Source organism: Terrapene carolina, unplaced genomic scaffold, assembly GCF_002925995.2.
Source record: "Terrapene carolina triunguis isolate 2854851 unplaced genomic scaffold, T_m_triunguis-2.0 Scaffold951, whole genome shotgun sequence".
Classification (NCBI taxonomy): Eukaryota; Metazoa; Chordata; order Testudines; family Emydidae; genus Terrapene; species Terrapene triunguis.
This window is the reverse complement of record NW_020665302.1, coordinates 8042090-8061957: the sequence shown is the minus strand read 5'-3', so window position 1 is coordinate 8061957 and position 19868 is coordinate 8042090. Positions and strand designations below refer to the sequence as shown.

General features: G+C 46.2%; 1 protein-coding gene across 1 annotated transcript in view; it reads right to left on the bottom strand.

The window, feature by feature from the left end:
- Window positions 1–1840: 1840 nt before the first annotated feature.
- Window positions 1841–19868, bottom strand: part of TMEM233 (transmembrane protein 233) — a 23067-nt gene continuing 5039 nt past the window's right edge. The window contains exons 2-3 of the mRNA XM_024197393.3: window positions 10088–10222; window positions 1841–1921 (exon numbers count right to left, since the gene is read on the bottom strand). Coding sequence (XP_024053161.2) covers window positions 1910–1921; window positions 10088–10222 — 147 coding nt within the window. The 3' untranslated portion in view covers window positions 1841–1909. The remainder of the gene's footprint in view (window positions 1922–10087; window positions 10223–19868) is intronic.

Here is a 19868-nt window from a genome sequence, read left to right as displayed (position 1 = left end):
GTTCCTGGGGTTATTGAAATCAGTGGCAAACAAACTCCAAACTGGGCAAATTCTACCAATGTAAATCCTGACCTTCGTGGAATGACTCAAGATTTATACTAGTGTCATTAAGAACAGAATTTACATCACTGACTTCAATGAAAAATCAGAAATTGGCCACCATGAAGGCAGAAACAAACAACCCCCCCCACAGTACAATTCTGTTAAAAACCTAACCTCAGTGCACAGAAAATACACTCTATTGCTGCATATCTGCTTTGACAGGCACAGGTTTCTGAAGATTATTCCTTTGCAATAGCGTTGTTGTACTCGTTCCAGGCATGATTCTCTTCTCATTGACGCCTGTTTTACACCAGTAAAATCCTACTGATTTCAGTGGGGTCACTCCTGAGTTACACCATTGTGAATGAGAGGAGAATGAGTGTAAATTGAAGTTGTAATAATAACTTAGCCAACGGAGCTACAACGACTTACCCCAGTGGAGGATGTGGCCCTCCATGTTAATCTTTACTGCACTTCGTCCTTCTTGAGCACCGATTATTTTGCTTACAAAAACAAATTTGTTCTCTTAAGTTTTCAGCTAAGAAAGTGCAGTTGTATTGTCCTGCGTTCTGGTGTTTGCTTAGGGGCAGCATCTTCCCTCCTTAGAGTGCATCTACACAGGCCCTGGCAGCAAGCCCACCCCCTCCCTAGGCTTCTGACTCCAAGCTCCAGCCCAAGCTGCCGCTTCAAAGCGTTGTCCACACAGCTATTTTTACAGTGTTAGTGCCCGAGTGTGTTGACCCGGGCTGAGAGGTTCTCTACCCTGGGCTGTGTAGACGTACCCTCACTCTTACTGATCAGTACCTCACTCTCGGAGCAGGTCGTTGTATTATTAGTCCGATGCTACTCAGCGTCACTCAGGGTGGCAGGATCTGTCTCTTACCAAGTGCGCTGACTTACAAACGATAGCGGCAGGATGAGTTGGTGAATCAAACACAAACACTAATGAAGTGGGGCACAATCCGATGAACTGATTTGCTAGAGACACTGTAAAAAATGGATTGACAAGCACATCGACTAAAATGCACTTACTTTGTCAGAAAAAAAATGAGAAAATGTTCTTATAGACACAGCACGGAAGAGGAAAATATGCTTAGTGCACGTTCAAAGTGTGTCTGTGGGGGGACAATGCAAGGTGGCTCAACAGTAGAAGACAACAGATGTGAGAGGTCGTTTGGAGGAAATGCATATAGATTCACAATATGGGACAAGAGATTCCCTTCATAATCAACTGATTGAAATCAGCCTTCAGATGGTGAAAAAAAACAAGGTGATAGACAGAAAAGCTCGGGATGACTAAGAAGGAAAGAACTGGGTGACTCTATAGCAGAGCAAAACTGACCATAAATTCATTATTTAGTATGATTACATACTAAGGCCATTTTAAAATATTATACAAATCTTTCAGGGCCCAATCCAAAGCCCCATGATGTCAATGGGAGTCATATTACTAGCTTCACCGGGCTTAGGATGAGGCCATGAATCATGTGCTGTAAACAGTATAGACAAGTTGGTTTTGTGTCACTAAGTTCAATCAGTGAACACCCATGGATTCAGGGCACCCTCTGCATAAGAGAGAAAGTAAAGTCGGTCACAAAGGGCCAAGAACCCACTGTACGTTAGGATAGGAAGGTGTGCATTGCTCTATACCAAGATTCTTTTTCAAATAAATAACTTTGCACATCTGGTCACACCGCTTTGATGCGCTAACTTTGGACTATTAGTTCATCCACCAGCAACTTGCCTCTGGAGAGGGACTTGGAGGGTCAAATCTAACAGTCTGGAATGAAGGATTTTCCCCCCCTTCTTCACGCATTTCCTTCCCCGAGTTTAGATAAGGATAATCCTTCATGCTCAGTCCTGGTCTTCAGATAGCATGCTGCAATGGCACAAAAATATGTATTTTTGAGAGAGAGAGAGAGAGAGAGAGAGAGAGATCTGCATTTAAATTATTCATTCTACAGGCCTAATGGATGCATTATTTAATGGCACTTGTTCCTATTAACCAAACATCCCAGTGGATTAGTGGTTCAATATACTTTTGAAGCAAAGCATTATGTTTCCATTGGCAGCAGTCTACTCTCAGTCAGACCTGAATTTTTAATCAGGGTTACCTAAATCAGTGTAGGCTAGGATCGTCTGATTGCCAGGAAACAGTCTAATGTTTGCTAAGGGGTCAGTCAACATTTTCAAAAGGGCAGTAGGAGCTCTTTCTCCTTAAACTGTAAAAATCAGCCAGGCAAGAACATGGTTTTGCAAGTGACACCAATGTCTGATATTGTGGCAATGCATTATGGGTTGTCAAGGTCCTTATTCAAGGCCTGATCGCCCCTCCTGTGGGCCGTGGGTAGGGGAGGAAAACTCTTGAGAGGTTCCCTTTATGGAGTTTCCTGCCGATTCTTGTGTTGGGGCAGGGTTCTGCTGATTTCACAGGATACTCAAGGGTGCTGGGCTCTCTGTTGTTCCCCCTCCCTCTTTTCTGGACAATTTCCATATCGTCTCCCACAATCAGCTGCCCCAGGAATGCCTTAAAGGAGATGCCAAGCATGGAAGAGGGAGCTCCACTAAACAGTAAATGCAGCCTCAGACTGTGTTTACTCTTTAGCAAATTTACAGCTGGGAACTGAGCAGGACTAAGTCCGGTCCTCAATGGAAAGGGCAAAAGCTGGTGCAGAGGGTCCCCTCCATGCACAGGTCTGAGGGGAACAATTGGGCCATCATTTTTTATTCAGTTCTTACTCAGGGAAAGCTCCTGTGAAGGCTGGAGAGAAGGCTATCTGAGTCAGGGCTTAGAGGATTCTCTGCCATTCTCAGGACCAGGCCAAAGATAAATAAGGACTTCCAGGCTTGCCCTAAGTTTTGCTGGGGTGCCCAAATTGTGCCCAATCAAAGGGGCTTCACTACCAATCTGCCAAGAGCTGGAGCTGCCCTTAGCTTATGGAAAACAGAGCAGGTTGCAGCCAGCCTCGTCTTCTATATAGAGGTGCAGGCTGCAGAGTTCACAGGTCTGAGCATTCAGGCTATATAGGCCACTCCATTAATAAATAGGAGGGAAGGTGCAGGCCATATTGTAGGATGTCTGTCTCCATCCATTGTGTCTTGTCTAAGATTGGAAGCTCTTTGGGGAAAGGACCGCCTTTTTGTTCTGTGTTTGTCCAGCACCTAGCGTAATGGGGTCCTGGTCACTGGCTAGGGCTCCTGGGTGCTACAGGAATGCAAATAATAATGGTTAGCCAAACTTTGGAGACCCTGCCCTAGGTGTGTTCTTTATCCTCCTGTCAGAATGCTGATAACACTGAACAGCCCCGGACTCTGCTTGCCACTGGGCTATTTGGTTTATAAATACCTTTCACATGATGCCCGTGGGCCGGGAGAAGGCCTTTGTGGAGGGATGGCTGTGCGGTTAACATCACAGTCACATTAGTGTTGGAGGAGGAAGCATGGCCATGCAGTCTGAGACCAGAACAGTGAGTGAAAAGATCTGGGTCCTGTACTCACCTCTGCCACAGACTCGCTGTGTAACCGTGGGCAAGTCAACTCATCTTGCGACTCCTTAATTTATCCTATCTGGAACATGGAGAATATAATAATTTCAAGACTCACAGGGCATTAAGGGTATGTTTACATAGCCTGCGGCAGTGAGCCTCCCAGCCTCCTCGTCAAGAGACTTGTGCTAACAGGACTCACGCTAGCGCTCTAAAATGCTGAGCCCGAGTTCCAGCCTCGGCAGCAACTTCGAAGCGCTGTCTACAAGGCTATTTTTGGACCGCTAGCATGAGCCCTGCAAGCCCAAAGTCTGTCAACCTGGGTTGGGAGCTCACTGCCATGGGCTGCGTGCTCATGTCCTGTGAGGCTTAATACACTCCTGATTGTCAAGTACCTGGAGGTCCTCAGGTGGAAAATGCTACAGAAGTGAAGAGTATTATCGTTATGTATCTTTTCCTTCCACAGAGTAATTGAGAAATTAGTAAGAAAAGATCTCAGTGTACACTGTGCCTGGCAGATTGCATAATTGCTTAATCCTCTTCCTTCCAGCAAGGATTGCCCAACACGAAATCAGAATGTCTGGGGCCCTATGATCGTTAAAAAGAAAGGGACTAGTACTTGCAATGGTTTTAGAAAGCCGGACTGTTCCCATATTTCCCCTCTGAGCCACGGGAAGGGGTTATTTCCTGAAAGCTCTCTGGGACTTGCATGGGGTGAAGCGCCGTCTAAACAGGGATAAAAGGGGGAGTCAAAAGGTCTTGCTTCTCTGCGTCAATGTTAAACTATCCTAACAGTTGGGATGAAATTCGAAAGGAGCTGAATACAGACGGCCCTCCTCATGTGTGCATCCACCAGCTGGTAACGCGACCTGCCCTTTGGCAGCTCGGTTCCTGACAAATTGGGAGGATGAGCTGTTGATGTGAATGAAAACTGCTCCGAGTGCCTGTCCATTGGCAGGCACCCCTTGTATCCCTTCCCTTTAGTATTTTGGCCACCCCTCCTCATCCTCAGGCTGTCTGTATTTCACAGTCAGGTCTATACAGCCGGGTGAGTGTTTTTACTTTGCTGTATCAGTGCTTAGTGGTTCCCCACATTTCTATTCAGCTCTCTCCAACTTTGACTAGTAAATCCCTTCGGAGCCCCATACCAAAGAACTGGTCGTTAGCGGACGTGTTTCAGTGCTTAATGGGAAAACAAAACAAATTTGATCTCTAACTCTGCTCCCAACAGCGCCCGCATCACCACTTGCACACATGTTCGAGTCAAACGGACGTGGTTTTAAAAATAAGGACTGTAAAAGGCTGTATAAAAATCACAGATTACTCACAGAATCATGAGCAAATCCAGTCCTGCTGCAGAGGGCGAGGGGGCTCCCCTTGGAGCATAGTATAAATATGACAAATAAATATGCTTTTAAAAACATTGAAAAACTGGGGCCTCCCTCATTTCACTGCTGCGACCTGAGCTCAGGAGTCTGTCCTCGCTGCAGCTAGTGAGACCGGAATGAAATCTGAAGCTCCCTGGATTCCACAGCTGGCAGCAGGAACACAACTTCAGACCCTCTGCTCCACAAATCCAGGTCTCTGTCAGCTGCACCAGAGAAGAATCCCCATTCGCTATAGCTGGGGCAGAGATGAGAGCTTTGGAAGGCTGCACTCACCAGCAGGCAACATGGATCCTCACCCAAAGCCCAGTGAGGTTGGTGGAAAGACTCATCGACTTCAATGGACTTTAGCTCAGGCCCATGATGAGCAGGTCCGACATTGGCGCTCATACCGTTCACTCTGACTAGCCACATTACGGCGTAGTTATGGCCTAACGCAGTGTGAAGGGAACTGCTCCCTGCCCTGTTTAGGTCGTAGGGAGTATTGGCTCCTGCAGGGCAAACACAGCTTTTTTCACCTAGATAAAATGCCTTTAGCTTCACATTTGGGGCTAAACTTGGTGGTGCGATAAGCAGTAGCTTAAGTTACGTTTTAGCAAGTCAGTGTGAGTGTCAGTTACATACCGAAGGAGTGGAAGGGGTTGTGGAAGGAAACTAACAGGAGAGGGTACAAGGTATAGCAGGGAAGGGGCCTTCTTTATCTTACACCTTCTGTTAGGCCTTGTCTGCATTGGGAATAGCCCAGATTCAGTAGTTAAAGTAGTTCAACTAGCACTGGCTCCAAAGCATAGACAAGGGCAGGCCAAAGTTTGCACCGACTGAGAGAATCAAGTCTTACCCTTGCACAATTAGTGAAAATGTCAATCGTGCAAATATAAAAACAAAACTCAAAATCTGATTTGGCCTGATCCTCAGCTGGTATAACTTGGAGTAAGCGCCACTGATTTCCAGATGAGGATTGGATTTATACCGAATGAGATTTTCAATCTTCTCTAGAGTTGCCCCAGTGAATTGAGAAAGTAAATCCATCTGGTTTTGAAAGTATCCAATTTAAACCAAACACAAATCTGTTTCCTCTGAGGCTGGTGCTGCTAAGTCTGTATTCTGCTAACGATTTGGCATCTAAACACTTTGTGCATTTGTTTTATTTTGAAACAACATTTCCATGCAAAATTTAAAGGTGAAACTAAACATGTCTCATTCGACATGCACTTGCTGTGAAATCTATTAATGCAGCTAAAGTGACCCCAGGGCCAGGCTAATGACTGGGCAGAAGGAGCACTGGTTTAGAAACTCCAAACTGTGGGGCACTTTAGCCTCTCAGTGTCCTACCGAACATCATGTCTAGGGACTCCATACTCCCTTAACCAGGCTGTGCCTCATCCTATCTGTCAGATGTCATTTCCCAGCTTAAAATGGATGTTTCCCACATGTCCTTGTGATGCAGTGTCCTCCCTGCACATGGCTTGAACAGCTAAACATTAATCTACAGGCTGCACCTGGAGGTGAACCAGTGACTGGTAAAGCCGAATGGCTGATGAAACCCAGCTGGGGGAGGAGCTGGGACAGGCTTATAAAGAAAGGAAGTTGATGGTAGGAGGAGGTCTGCAGGGAGGAGCTGTGTTGTCACTCCCTAGAGGGGAGAGGAGTTGGCTCAGTACAAGGAGGAGAACTAGGTGCAGAGTGAGCCCTGGGAACCAGTCTTGGACTACAGACTCTGACAAGTAGCCGAGAGGGGGAAGTAGCCATGGGGAGCAGAGGGGGCCGCAGTGGTAACCCAGAGATGGGCCAGACGATAGGGCAGAAAGGTAGGAAAGAGGCCAGGGAAACAGCAACAAGACTGGACCTTGAGCAGACAGCGGTGGCTGGGCGTAGGGTCCCTGGCTGCAGTCCAGAGTGGTGGGTGGGCCCAGGTTCCCCTCTTGCCTGGGCCAAGGGCCTTTGACACCTCAGAATGGGAGGACTAGGTGATCTGGCCGGAGGACTGAATGATGAAGAGGGCGTCACCTGAGTCCAGAGAGAGAGAGACTGCGGGGCAAGCAACCGAAGGAGGGGGCCTCAGACCAGTTGAGAGCTAGTCCCCAGACAAGCCACGAAAGGAGGCACCCCAGCAGTGAGTAGTGAGCCCCGTTATAGCCCCCTAGAGAGAAAGTGCCATCCTGACAGACAGGAGAACAACTTCTGCTCTGAGGGTCACCCGTACAAGCCCAGAACTTGGCTCAGTGTCTGCCTCCTGGTAAATCTTTACCATGCAAACAGACTCTAGACATTTCCCAACATATTGGGCCAGCCTCCCAGCTGCTCTAACCCTCCGACTGGTTCCTCAGGACTCACCAGAGGGATTGAATAAAACTATTCAGGCTATGCAGAGAAGGGCAGGATTCCTCCGAGGGTAGGAGCTCACTGAAATATAAAGAGCTCTTCTCCCTTCTGAATCCACCAGTCCCCTGCCCTGATCTATTTTCAGTCTGCTGCAGAACCATCTTTGGCAGTTCCTGTGATTCGCAAGCTGCTAGTGGACTCGCCACATGCTCTAGTTCTTCCCAGCTGTGTCTGATCTTTGAGCTCATCTGCAGGAGCGACAAGGCCCTTGTCACAGAGAGCAGAATTCGAGGGCCCAGTGGCAGCCTGATTCTGCAGGCACATTGCCTTAGCAGGCCCATAATCTGTCACAGAGGATGACAAACCTAGCAGTGGTCACTCCAAATCCATTTCTGTTCACGCCACAGTTCAGAAATGCCAGACTTGGCTAGAAAATTCAAGGGGATTCCCAAGAACACCTACCGAATCCTGTTTCCCTGTTGAAGTTAAGGCGGGGCCTGCAGTTAATAGAAAGTACAATTCTTGCCATTGTTTTGCGTTGGGGTGGAATATCCTCACTTCCCCCTCTGCCACTGCTACCATCACTACCCCCAGCAGCCCAGCCCTGCATTACTAGGAGTTTCCAGCCAGCTGAGGATGGCTTGGTGTGGGTACCGCTGGAGCCTTCTTACAACTCTGATCCAACCACTAGCCTGAGGGCTTGCTCCCTCTCCTGAGGGACTGAGCACATGTGTATCTTCAGGGATGGAGGGGCCAAAAGAGGAGAAGCTGGAACCAACTGATAACAGTGGCTGGGATTATGAAAGGGACCTAACAGAATCAGGTGTAATTCAAAAGGAGTCAGGGTCCTTTGAAAATCTGTCATAAAGTGCAAGTCACCAGATGGTCTTAATCCAAAGCATTCTGAAAGAATTTAAGCATGATGGGGCTGAGCTGCTACCCAAAACAGGGACTCATTAAATCAGCGACTGGACCAGAGAGTGACAAATATTGTATGTGTCCTAAAAAAAATGCTAGGCGAGATCCTGGGCATTACAGGTCAGTTAAGCCATTATGTCAATAACAAGTAAATTGGATGAAGCAGCTGTTCCATACCCCTAATATTTTTTGTTGCCCTTTTCTGAACCTCTTCCAAGTCCAATATATCTTTTTTGAGATGGGACGACCACATCTGCACCCAGTTTTGAGAGATCCTTTTGTAGCTCTTCGCAGTTTGCCTGGGACTTAACTATCTTGAGTAGTTTTGTATCATCTGCAAATTTTGCCACCTCACAGTTTACCCCTTTTTCCAGATCTGGTAAGAATATGTTGAATAGGACTGGGCCCCTGGGGGACACCACTATTTCCCTCTCTCCATTCTGAAAACTGAACATTTATTCCTACCCTTTGTTGGCTATCTTTTAACCAGTTCCCAATCCATGAGAGGACCTGCCCTCTTATCCCATGACTGCTTATGAAGAAAAAGTGGCATATCAGGCAGCTATCAGAAAAGGTCAGTTGGGTGAGCCTGTTTGCACATTCTCATTATACAAGAAAAGGGAGAGCTGCTGCCCCAGTCAAAAGATTCCTCAATGACGAGAGAGGGGAGAAGGAAAAGAAATGCAGAGGCTGGGCAGTTACAAAGACGGGGGAACCCAGTGAACCCTACCGCCTGAGTCTGTGATCCTATCAGGTTTCAAGCAAAGCAAGGCAAGATTGGGCGACTATTTGGACAGGAGACCTCTAAGGAAACTCTTGGCTTTGAGTCAGTACAGGAATCAATATCTCGGTATGCTGCTAAAGGGCACTGAGCTACTGGAGGTTCTCTCCTTCCAGTGAGCTAGACAGCTAAGTCCCTGACCTCACGTCACTTTTCATAAACATAGGTGTGCTGTCTCCAACCTCCTATGTAATTACAGTCTATTTACTTAACTTCTCCCTGCAGTCATTGTTCTGTCTGAAGTGGTTGTGCACTGTTAAACGGCCACTGCATTCCACTCCCCAGAGATGGCTGCATTTCAGTGGTGGCTGAGGTGCTCTCTCTTTACAAGTTGTACATTAGCTTGTAAAGCATTTTGGATGCTTTAGGGAAGGAAGGGGTTCTGTAGAGGTTAGATGATAATAAATGGATTTAACTGTGTGGAATGCACATTGCTAAAGAGAAAAGAACATATTATTGCTCAGCCTGAAGAGAATATATTGTTGTCCTAATTATTTCTGTCCTGTTTTCATTATAAACGTGTCCTCTGCCTGGATAAATCACTTTAGAAAGACAAAAAAGGACTTGTTTCTCCTCCAGGGCTACAAAAAGATAAAAGCTGATCATCTGTACATAGGAGTGTGTGTGGACAACTTTCACTTATAGCAAGGCAATGAGAAACAGATGGTTGCTTTTTGGCATGATTACTGCTAGTTAATACCAAAAAATGAATCAGTAATCACATCTCTTCTCCTGTTTGGCAATGTTACAACAGACCCAGTGTCTCTTTTCTGATCCTGAGATTTGGTATTTATACACACTAGAATTTTGCATCTGAGGAGCTCCATGCACTTCATTTTACAGGTAGGGAAACTGAGGCATAGAGCAATAAGTGACTTTCCCAAGGTACACAGTGAGTGAGTTGCGAAGGTTGGAGGAGATCCCAGTATGCCTATCACGCAGCCCTCTGCTCTAACCACCAGACAACACTACCTCCTTTACTTCTAAATAAGAAATAATGCAAAAATTGCTCTTTTAGTTAATGAGAGTGAACCCTTGAATTATAACATGAACACTGTGAATAGTGTCAGTCTGTCACAGTCATCAATCCCTTATAATGAAACTCCTGTTCAAGGAAGAACTACTTGTATTGGAAATGACCAAACTTTTCTTACCGTTGTGAAGTGAACTACACAATAGATCCCAATAATCAGAAGGCCAATCATGATTGATGCAACAGCAACCCAGAGTGCATTGCGACCCAGTCTTCTTGATCCTTCAATGTCTCCTTGACTATAACTATTTAAAGCCTGCAGAACAGAAACAGAATTTGTGACTACTGTTAAACAACTCAATCCACCCCTTAGTTCAATTGACGTCACTACGTTTAGTGCCCTGCATTTTGGGACCATATACAAGACTTCCGAATACTGAGCATTATTTTTAGAACACATATTTGTACTAAGTGAGGTTCATTGTAACAAGGGATTCTGGTTTCCAGTTTCTATGTTCACAACATTTCAGGGCTTATTCTTGGCTAGTTTAGGTCTCAATTGTGCAACTCTAAGGTCTTGTCTACACATAAAAAATAATCAAGAATAAAGTAGCATGTGAATTCAAAGTGGATTAATTATTCCTGATTTAATCCATTTTGGCATCCACACATGGAGTTAATTAATTTGGAATAAGGCACTCTTATTCTAGAATAACACATGGAGTTAATCAGGAATAGTTTATCAGGAACATCTAGTCCAGAATAACTTCCCAGGCAGACAAGCCTTTACTTCAGTGAGTAGCCCCACTGAAGTCATCAACATAAGGATTACTGAATCAACGCTCACCACTCATTCCCATGCTTTACTGACTTGCACTATCCTAGAAAACCCTTTTTTTTCCAGCTTGATTTGAATTGTGATTTGCATTTGAGCAGAAATTGGCTGTTTCGTTAGCAATGAAATAACCCCAAAAACTAAAAGAAAACCAACCGATCTCATGTATTGTTTACGCCTGTTGTATTACATTAGATGGAATAAATGGGCCCAAAAAGTCAAAGGTGTTAACATGACCCTGTCACTGTCCAGACTTACGCAGTTTTAAACAAGGCTTGGTTACACAGAGACCCCAGCCTGCTTAATACCATGGCAAACACACCAGAAAAAATCGTTGTCACCCTTTTTTAAAGATACAGAAAGAAGAAGGGAACACAATTCAAGCATTTGAAATGTAAAGTATTAAGGAAGGCTTTCATTTTAGCAACGTCCCTTGTTCCCGTTTCCTTTAGTTGGAGAGAGGTTTTAGAATGAACCACCCCCCGGCCATTTCACAGACTCTTAGATGGTATTAAAGCTGGCAATAACAGTCCTCTTGGGGAAAAGAGAAGACGTGAACTGAAATGGACTGGAGCTGTTGTTGTTAGAATCCAATCCAAGGCAATCGCACACAACAGGGGAAAGAAATGAACAGCACAGGTAGAAAATGCAGCTTCTCTCTCTGGTATTGATTCTCACTTGCAGCCTCACTGTTGGAAAAACACAGGCCCGGCCCATTGTCTCATTAGCCACTCTGAACTTGTGCAAATTTGGGCCAGTATCGGGCTGCTCAGGGCACTGCTTTCAAAGTTTCCTCCTTGGTCACAGGCTTGCAGCAGTGTTGCGAAATACACAGACGTGGCTGGCTAAGCCAGACTCTTATTAGACTGAAGGAAAAAGGAGAGGGACGGGAGAGAGAGAAATAAGGTGGGGGAAGGAAAAGGACACATGGGGTGAGTGGAGGGGTATATGACAAAGTCTTACATCCCAGGCGGTAGTCAGGATTTAGTCAGGGCTGGTGGAGGTGGCAATGCCATCTGGGTGCCTCTCTCTTGGCTCTGTCTGGTCTGGCCAACCTTCAGGCTTAGGATGACAAAGATCTTCCAGGGTCCCCGGTAGATGATGGGGGTGGCAGCCATGATGCTGAAGCTTGCTCCTTCCCCTTCTCTCTTCTTTCGGTCAGGCAGCGTTTCCATCCGTCCGTCCGTCCATATTTTCCCCTCAAAGTCTCTTCTTTTATTTTTACATACTCCAAAAGGGAGTGATTGGTGAAATAGCCCGTCCCCTCATTACTGTGTCCACCAAAGGCCTAATTTCCGACACACCAATTTTGGTTCACCGATTTCCAGTCCCACGTATTGTTTATCAGCCATGATTTTAGCAGTGCTTGAGTTATATCACTAAGTCTTTTTGTCTCCTATTTGCACCTTTTCTCATCAACATTGACTGTTACAGGTTATTGTGACACTTACCTTGTTTGTGAACAAGAACTGAAATGCAGAGAGCATAAATAGGAAGAGAAATGGATTGTTATTTATAGCCAGCAGCATGAACAAGAGGTGAACCTGTCAGAAATGCCTTAAATGAACCTTGCCAATTTCTGACTTTTTTCCAGTGTTGATTTTTCAAAGCCAAATTTTGAAGTATTAATTGTGGTGTTAACGGGATAGGCAAAGCAAAGAGAGCTACTGTAGCACAATAATAGGAATTCAAGAGGATGCTTATTGCGCAGGGACTTTGCGTGTTTAGGTTTTTGTAAAGCACGGCATATTATTAATAATAATACAAATCCATAGTACTCTGAAAAATATGGCATAATAATAGTCTGTTTATACACACACACACGTATATATATATATATTATTAATTATATATAATACACATATACGGTGCCATGATTTGGTAGCCACTTATTTAACTATAGCAGCTGCTCTGTAGATAAGGCGGAAAGCCCGATTATGCCCATTTTCCCACTGAAAGCTCAGTGTCGTCCCCCCGCCGTCCCCCACACACTGTAAAATTCCAAGTAAAAATGCTTTTACTCTTGTGTGTGTTTTGTGGCCAGCAGTCAGTAGTTTTTAACCCAATTTGAGATTATTCTGACAAGTGGTTTTAAAGCAGTAGGACTGAGGGAAAAAATAGGTGTCCTTCATAGTTTGAAAATTCTTCTAATGCTTTTTGCCATGTCCTAGTTCAAAATGGTTTGCCTGGGAGACTTCAGATGGAGGTTTACTTGAAAGAGCTCGGCGAGATGTTGTGCACAGGATCAAATCTGAGACACTGGACAGCGTATAAAAGAAGTCATTCACTGGCAAATTAGGACCTGCAGAATCCAGTCATTTTCCTAAAGATTGTCACATCCAGGAGGATCGTTGTGGAGCTGAGGCATTTACAAAGCTTGCCTGGCTCAACTACTGTGCCTTAAAGCACCCACCAACGCACATTCCCATCACAGTAAAGTTTCATGAACACATCTCTGATACTAAATCTGACAATTAAGCCCCATACTGACATTTGTTGTTTTATGTAAAGCAAATGTAATGTCATGATCTGGGCCTAAGAAGCACTATTCTGTGCCTAACGACACCCTGGTCACACTTATGACCCATGGCATCTGAGGACCTTTTCCAGAGCCCTATGCAGGCAATAGAAAGTCTTCAATGGCCTTTGGATAAGGCCCTCAGTGAAGAGTGGGGAATGATGGTCTGACAGGGAATTTATAAAGCGTATCTTTTGCTATAGACTGCACATAACTGTAAAGAAGGCTGGAGCTGGGGTAACCACAGGACACATCAGTCTTTGTGGTCCGTGACGAGATGAGTCTATGACTGTTAGACGATCGGGTATCTCAGTGTTTGTTTTCTTGTTTTTGAAGATTGTGCTGGTGGCAACAGTTAAGGTTGGGTGGGTTATTGGGCATTTACCAGTTTCAAAAGTCTGCATTTTGTTTATTTTTCCATTCCTCCCATTCTTTTGCTTTTTAAAGAATTTTTACCTTCAATGTACTGATATGCACTCTCAGTCTTAATTCAGATTGAACTTGGCTGTCAATGTGACGGTGTCAGAAAACATTTCCGTGACTAAACCCTAACACCTTTACTAGGTACCTTGTCTACTGTTCCATACAACGGCTCTCCGGCCACTGAAGTGCAATTAGAATTGGGGGGATACCAAATGTTACTGCATTGCCTTTGTTCCCCAGGGACCTGATGTTTAATCTTGGATCGATTTAGCAGCAGTCAGCATTCAGCATTAGAAACAGAGCAACATAATTAGGGGCTATCATCTGCCAGACACCGTATATGCTCTGTTTATTAGTGAACAGGCCAAGCTTTATGGGCCAAATTCATCGGTGACGTAACGTCTCTGAACTCAGAGGAATTCAACTAGGGAGGAGGGGGAGGAGGAGGAATTTGACCTTATGGACCAGATTATGGTTGGCCTTGTGTAGGTGTGCCAGGATTAGTGAGAGTGTAAAGAAAACCGCTGGGTGGGCACGGGATTTTCCAAGGGGGAAATTCTGCAAGATCATTTTCTCTTTTTCATTCCACGGTCTGCAAAACGAAATTATAACATTTTTCTCATGTCGGGTCAATCAAAACATTGTGTCCTGACTGGACATTTAAAACAAATATATAAAATACAATACATTTTGAAACAAAAAGTCATTTCTAAGCAAAAAGTCAAAGCATTCCTCTCCGGAAACGTCAAACCAGATCCTGGCAACATTAGTTGAATGTTGTGTTGGGTTTTTTAAAACGAAACTTCATCGAAATCACCATGTTCCCAGGAAACGTTTCACTTGGATGAATTGACATTTTCCAGCAGAAAAACGTGCAATCGTAACATTTCCAAACAGCTCTTCTAAGGAGCCTCCCTCCTTGTATCTAGGTGCAAGGGGCAGACACCATTCAGGCTCTTATGCGCCCTTAGTGCCGGATCCCGTCACCCTTACTCACATCAAATATAAAAATTTTATTAAAGTGAATGTTTAAAATGAAATATACACAAGTTAAGAGGGAAGGTACTGTACATCTGGGGTCAGGCTTGGGTTATGAGGGATTACAGGTGTCGGTTGCAAGGGTGAAGAGATACATACATATCACATAACCGGCATAGACCCAGATTGGGGTGCAAGAGTTTTTCAAGTGTCAGTGGATAAATGGGCTCGGGTACGCCACCCATGGAATGAATAAGGAGTCCAAGTCAGTATCGGTGTAGCGAATGAGTACATGGGTGGGGTGTGTCCCTTGGTTCGTCAGGGAAGGAAGTGGGTTATTTCCCTGGTCGGCAGTCTCAGTTACTCAGTGTGGTATTGGTGGTGTCCTGTGACGTGTTCTGTATACATTCATTACACGCTGAGTAGTCTCTCTGATTTCTATGGGTGGCAGAACTGAGCCCATAAAGACCAAATGGGGTGCTTACCATAAGCCCTTTGCACTACCCAGCAGTGGGAAAAGTCGCACCTAGTCCTCTCAAGAGCTGTAGTAGTGACTCTGCTCCTCCCCACAACCTGGGCGCTAGTCATTTGTCTCTCCCTCAGGCACAAAATATCTGGGAGTTCCCACTAGACATGTGGCGTCTGCAGTGCCTTCCAGTGCAGATTGCAACTTAAAGCCACAATTTAGCCCTGTGAGTTCACATCTTCCCTGTGTACGGGGCCCTGGATGGCAGCCTCAAAAGCCTATGTAAAAAAAGTTCACAATTTACTCAGCAAGAGTGGATTGATTTTTCCAACTGCTTCAGAAGTTCTCATCTGTTCCAACAATAGTTGGACACCCACGCTTCATTCCACAGGAGCAAGAGTCAAATCGGATGTATGGAAGTCACTTTGGAAATAGCTGGTGAGAGATGAGCTATGGCACTCAGGTGACTTGCCTTCAACTAATAGAAACCAGCCCAACTGATCATTCTGGCAGAAAAGCAGCGATATGTCCTGAGACTTGGCTATTGTGCCCAAGTGGGGAAATGGCCAGTCTATCTGTCTTTAAACTAGCAGAGGGATATCCTGTTTGATGCTTCACTGAGAGGTCTCTCTATTATTATGTCATGTTGGTCAAAATCTTGCTTGTCTACTCAAGCAGTTATTCCAATGACTTTACCAGGACTATCTGCATGAGCAGAGCAAGCAGAGTTTGGCTTGCTATGCTATTTAGAAGGATGGCGGGGAGACAAGGGGATGGTAAAGTGAAACAGGGAACTAACTTTGTCACTCTTTTATGTTATCAAAAGAAATCTCAGGTTTTCTCAAATTATACTCTTGAGGCTAAATTAAAAGCGGTTTATATGGAAGGGAAGATCCTGGGGTTGGAACAAAGGACTGGGAGTCAGGGTTGCTGGGCTCTATTTTGGTCTCTGAGCATTGGCCTGCTAAACCCAGGGTTGTGAGTTCAGCCCTTGAGGGGGCCACTTAGGGATCTGGGGCAAAATCATTATTTGGTCCTACTAGTGAAGGCAGGGGGCTAGACTCGATGACCTTTCAAGGTCCCTTCCAGTTCTAGGAGATAGGATATCTCCATTAATTTAATGACTTTGAGAATGCCCTTGGGTAAGTCACTTAATGTCTTGTATCCATCTGCAACATGAGTCTAATAATGTTTACATATTTACCTCACAAGGGTGAGGCTTAATGTCTTAGTGTTTTTAAAGTGCTTTGAGATCCTCATATGGAAGATGCTACAGAAGTACAAATCACTATTTAAACATAATGGTTATTATTATTAAAGTTGCCAGGTTGGATTTTCTTAGCTGCTTGCAAGAAAGGCCTCGATTCCTAAGGGGAAAATCAAAACTTCATCCTACTCTTAGAGTGGTTTGTTACTTCTAGCATAATGATTCCCTGTTGAACACATGATGCAGGCTGAAGTGATGCTTTTGGCAAGGCACGGAGCTACAAGTCATGGCTCTATAGAGCTATTCTAATGTATTTCGGAAGCATGAAGGAGAGCTTCAAGGTGACCTGCGTGGGCACCGGATGGATAAATAATTCACACTGCATACAGTACTTAAATAAGTCATGCTATTTGAATAATGTTATTTTAATAAAAATCCATGGGTGAGGAGGAGGCAATTAGCACGAAGGGGCAAGCACCAGATTTAAGAGACCGGCAGGAGAGAGGCTCCTTTGTCAGGAGGCTTATATTAAACAGCATTAAGTAGATATTATTCAAGGATAAAACGGATATATGGGAGGGACAAACCTAAAGCCCACAGAAATCAATGCGAGTCTTTCCACTGACTTCAAAGGCCTTTGGATCAGGCCCTTGGTTCTCCACCCCTAGGACACCTTCAGCTGTTATAGATCTAAACCGACCCAACCCCAATCTTATTTCTAGGGCTAACCACTATGTCTAGGGTAATATGTCTATCTGTGTTTAACCTCTTAGTCTTTATCTCGTTTCAATAGCAAATCACAGCCACTTTGAGTCTAATTCCTTATGAAATCTCTCAAATCCCTCCTCTCTTGTTCATTTTGAAGTCATAAACCAATTAGAGGCCTGATCCTGCAAACCCTTGTTTCTTTCAGCAGCCCCACTGCCGTCAGCAGCTCTACTCGTGTGAGTCAGGACTACTCACTCATTTATACATACAAGAGTTCCTCTGTTCCCTAACTGGCCGTCCTGCACTCATGGGCGTAGAAGTTAGCAGGATTGGGCCCTACGGTTTTAATTCATTTTAAGTTGCTTACTCTGTGAAGCATTTCCACAGTACAGTGCTTGCTCATAATTCCTTAGTCTGAAATCTGGCTGTTCACTGCAAAGCAAAACGAACTGGAGAACCCTCGGCGTTTTACAGATGGCAAATACCTTAGAAGTCAGCCTCCCCGCTACCCTTATGACTCTTAACAGCCTCAGCTGACTTACCTGAAGACAGTCTGTGCTCCCTGGCAGAGCCCTTCCCCGGCTTTGCAGGGAAGCGAGGCTCCCTGTGCTCTCCTGCTCAGACTGACTGTGGCTGAGAGGAGGTGAGCAAGACATACTTGCCCAACGCTACCAAACCATCAACAAATGGGCAGGGAGGGAGCAGAAACGGCCAAGGAGTGAGAGGCTTCATCTCCCTTCCATCCTGTCCCATATTAGCAAGCTGGGCACACAGGGAGGGGTAAGCCACTCTGCACCCCAGGGCGCTGGTACAGCTCCCCCCTTTCACGTCGGTGTTTACAGGGATGGACTGACTATATTGTTTAAGTATATGGTGGGTATAGCTAACAGCAGCGGCAGATGTGCTTCAGTACAGCTGCCAAGCATTGTTAGTTAGTTATTTACATTCAAGTAACAACCCCGCCCACGCCTGCCTATACAAGGCTCTGGGCACCCTAGTGCATAATTAGCTATTGGCTACTTTTTAAACAAAATGTCCTTTGGATGATCCCAAATAAACCTTCTAAAGGGGATAACGTCACATGCAAGGAAATGCGAGCGCACGTGCCTCACGCCGCTGACCAGAACAAACGCCTCTAACAGTGCTTTAAAAACACGGAGTGGGGAAGGACCCGCTTCAGAGAGCAAGTTCGATCGTTTTGCTTCCACACTCCCACCACTTCTTCTATGGACCTTGTGCAATGCCTCTGCTCAAGAAAAGTAACGTACAAGCAGACAAGAGCCAGCCAGCTGCAGCAATGCTGGACTTGGAGTCCAGTAAGTTGCCATTATGAGCCTCATGCCTTGAGTTCTGGAGTCTGTGGGTCAGCTGCCCACTCTGTTTGAAGGATTCATCCTGTCCAGTTAATAACAGCCACCCTGCACAGAGAGCCACGGCAACTTGAAGTCTTTAATTCGTGACTTGAGGACTCCAATAACTCAGCCAGCAGTTAGGCGCCTATTATAGGAATGGGTGGGTGAGGTTCTGAGGTCTGCAATGTGCAAGAGGTCAGATTAGAGGATCATGATGGTCCCTTCTGACCTTAAAGTTTACGAGTTGATGAGAAGTAGCTCTTGAGATGCCACTGCAAATATAAAACCACATGTTGCCTCGCTGGCCACTAAAACAAAAGAGCTTGAAGAGGAGTTGCCAGCAATGGACAACGAGGGTTAACATAAAGGGCCCAACCTTGGTCCCGCTGAAGCCAATAGGCGGCTCACCATTGACTGCAGCGGGAGCAGAACCAGGCACAAAATTAGCAATGGCACCTGGACCAGGTGATCTTCTTCAGGATAGATCTCTAAAGGAGGAGGCACAGAAGCTGATCCAAGCTCGACGAAATCAATGGGCTCAGGATCAGGTTTAAAGAGAAGAGCGAGGTAGAAAGCTGAGGAAGATACTGGAGAATCATTATAATTCTACTTTTCACTTCTGCGGAATCTTTCATCCAAGGAGCTCACTGTAGTGACTCGGCCTGGCTCCCGACGGCCCCTGAGGGGGAGGAGCTAGAACAGGCACCCAAGTGGGCGGAGCCGCCGGCACCTGTTCCCGCCCCCCGGAAGTGGGCGGAACCACCGGCACCTGTTCCCGCCCCCCGGAAGTCAAGGGGCGGGACAGGAAGTATAAAAGCCAAGCCCCAGCACTCAGTTGGAGCCCAGCGGCCGGAGAGACCAGACGCTCCTGCTCGGGCTCCTGCTAGACCGCGCCTGCCCCGAGCCCGGTATCCGGAGGTGGACGGACCAAGCCTCCCCAGAGCCAGGTATCCGGAGGTGGACGGCCCGAGTCTCCCCAGAGCCCGGTACCCCGAGGTAGGCTGGCCAAGCCTGCCCCGAGCGCGGTACCCCGAGGAGAGGCCCGAGCGTCCCCCTGACCCGAGACCGGAGGAGCGGCCCGACCTAGACAGCCCTCAACAACCCGAGGAGCCCATGGTGTGGGACCCCGCTGCCGAGCCCAGCGAGGAGCAGGTACCTATGGAGGAGGAGGAGATGGGAAGTGGCCCGGGGATCGCAGACCCCGAACCGATGTCAGTGTGTTGCGGGCAGGATCCCCACTGACGCCGTGGCAGACGGTCTGCTGCGGATAGGGCCCCGGGCTGGAACACAGTGGAGTGGGTGGGCCTGTGTTCCCCCCCTGCCACCCCCCCGTCGGGTGGCAGTCTCTCCTCCTCCCTGCCAAAGGGTCTGGGCTCACTGACTTTGTTATTGCTCAGCCTGCTGCAAGGACCTGAGCCCTGGAACTAGTGTTTGCTGCCCCGCCCGGACCCAGGGCCTGGGCTACCTGGCTCTGT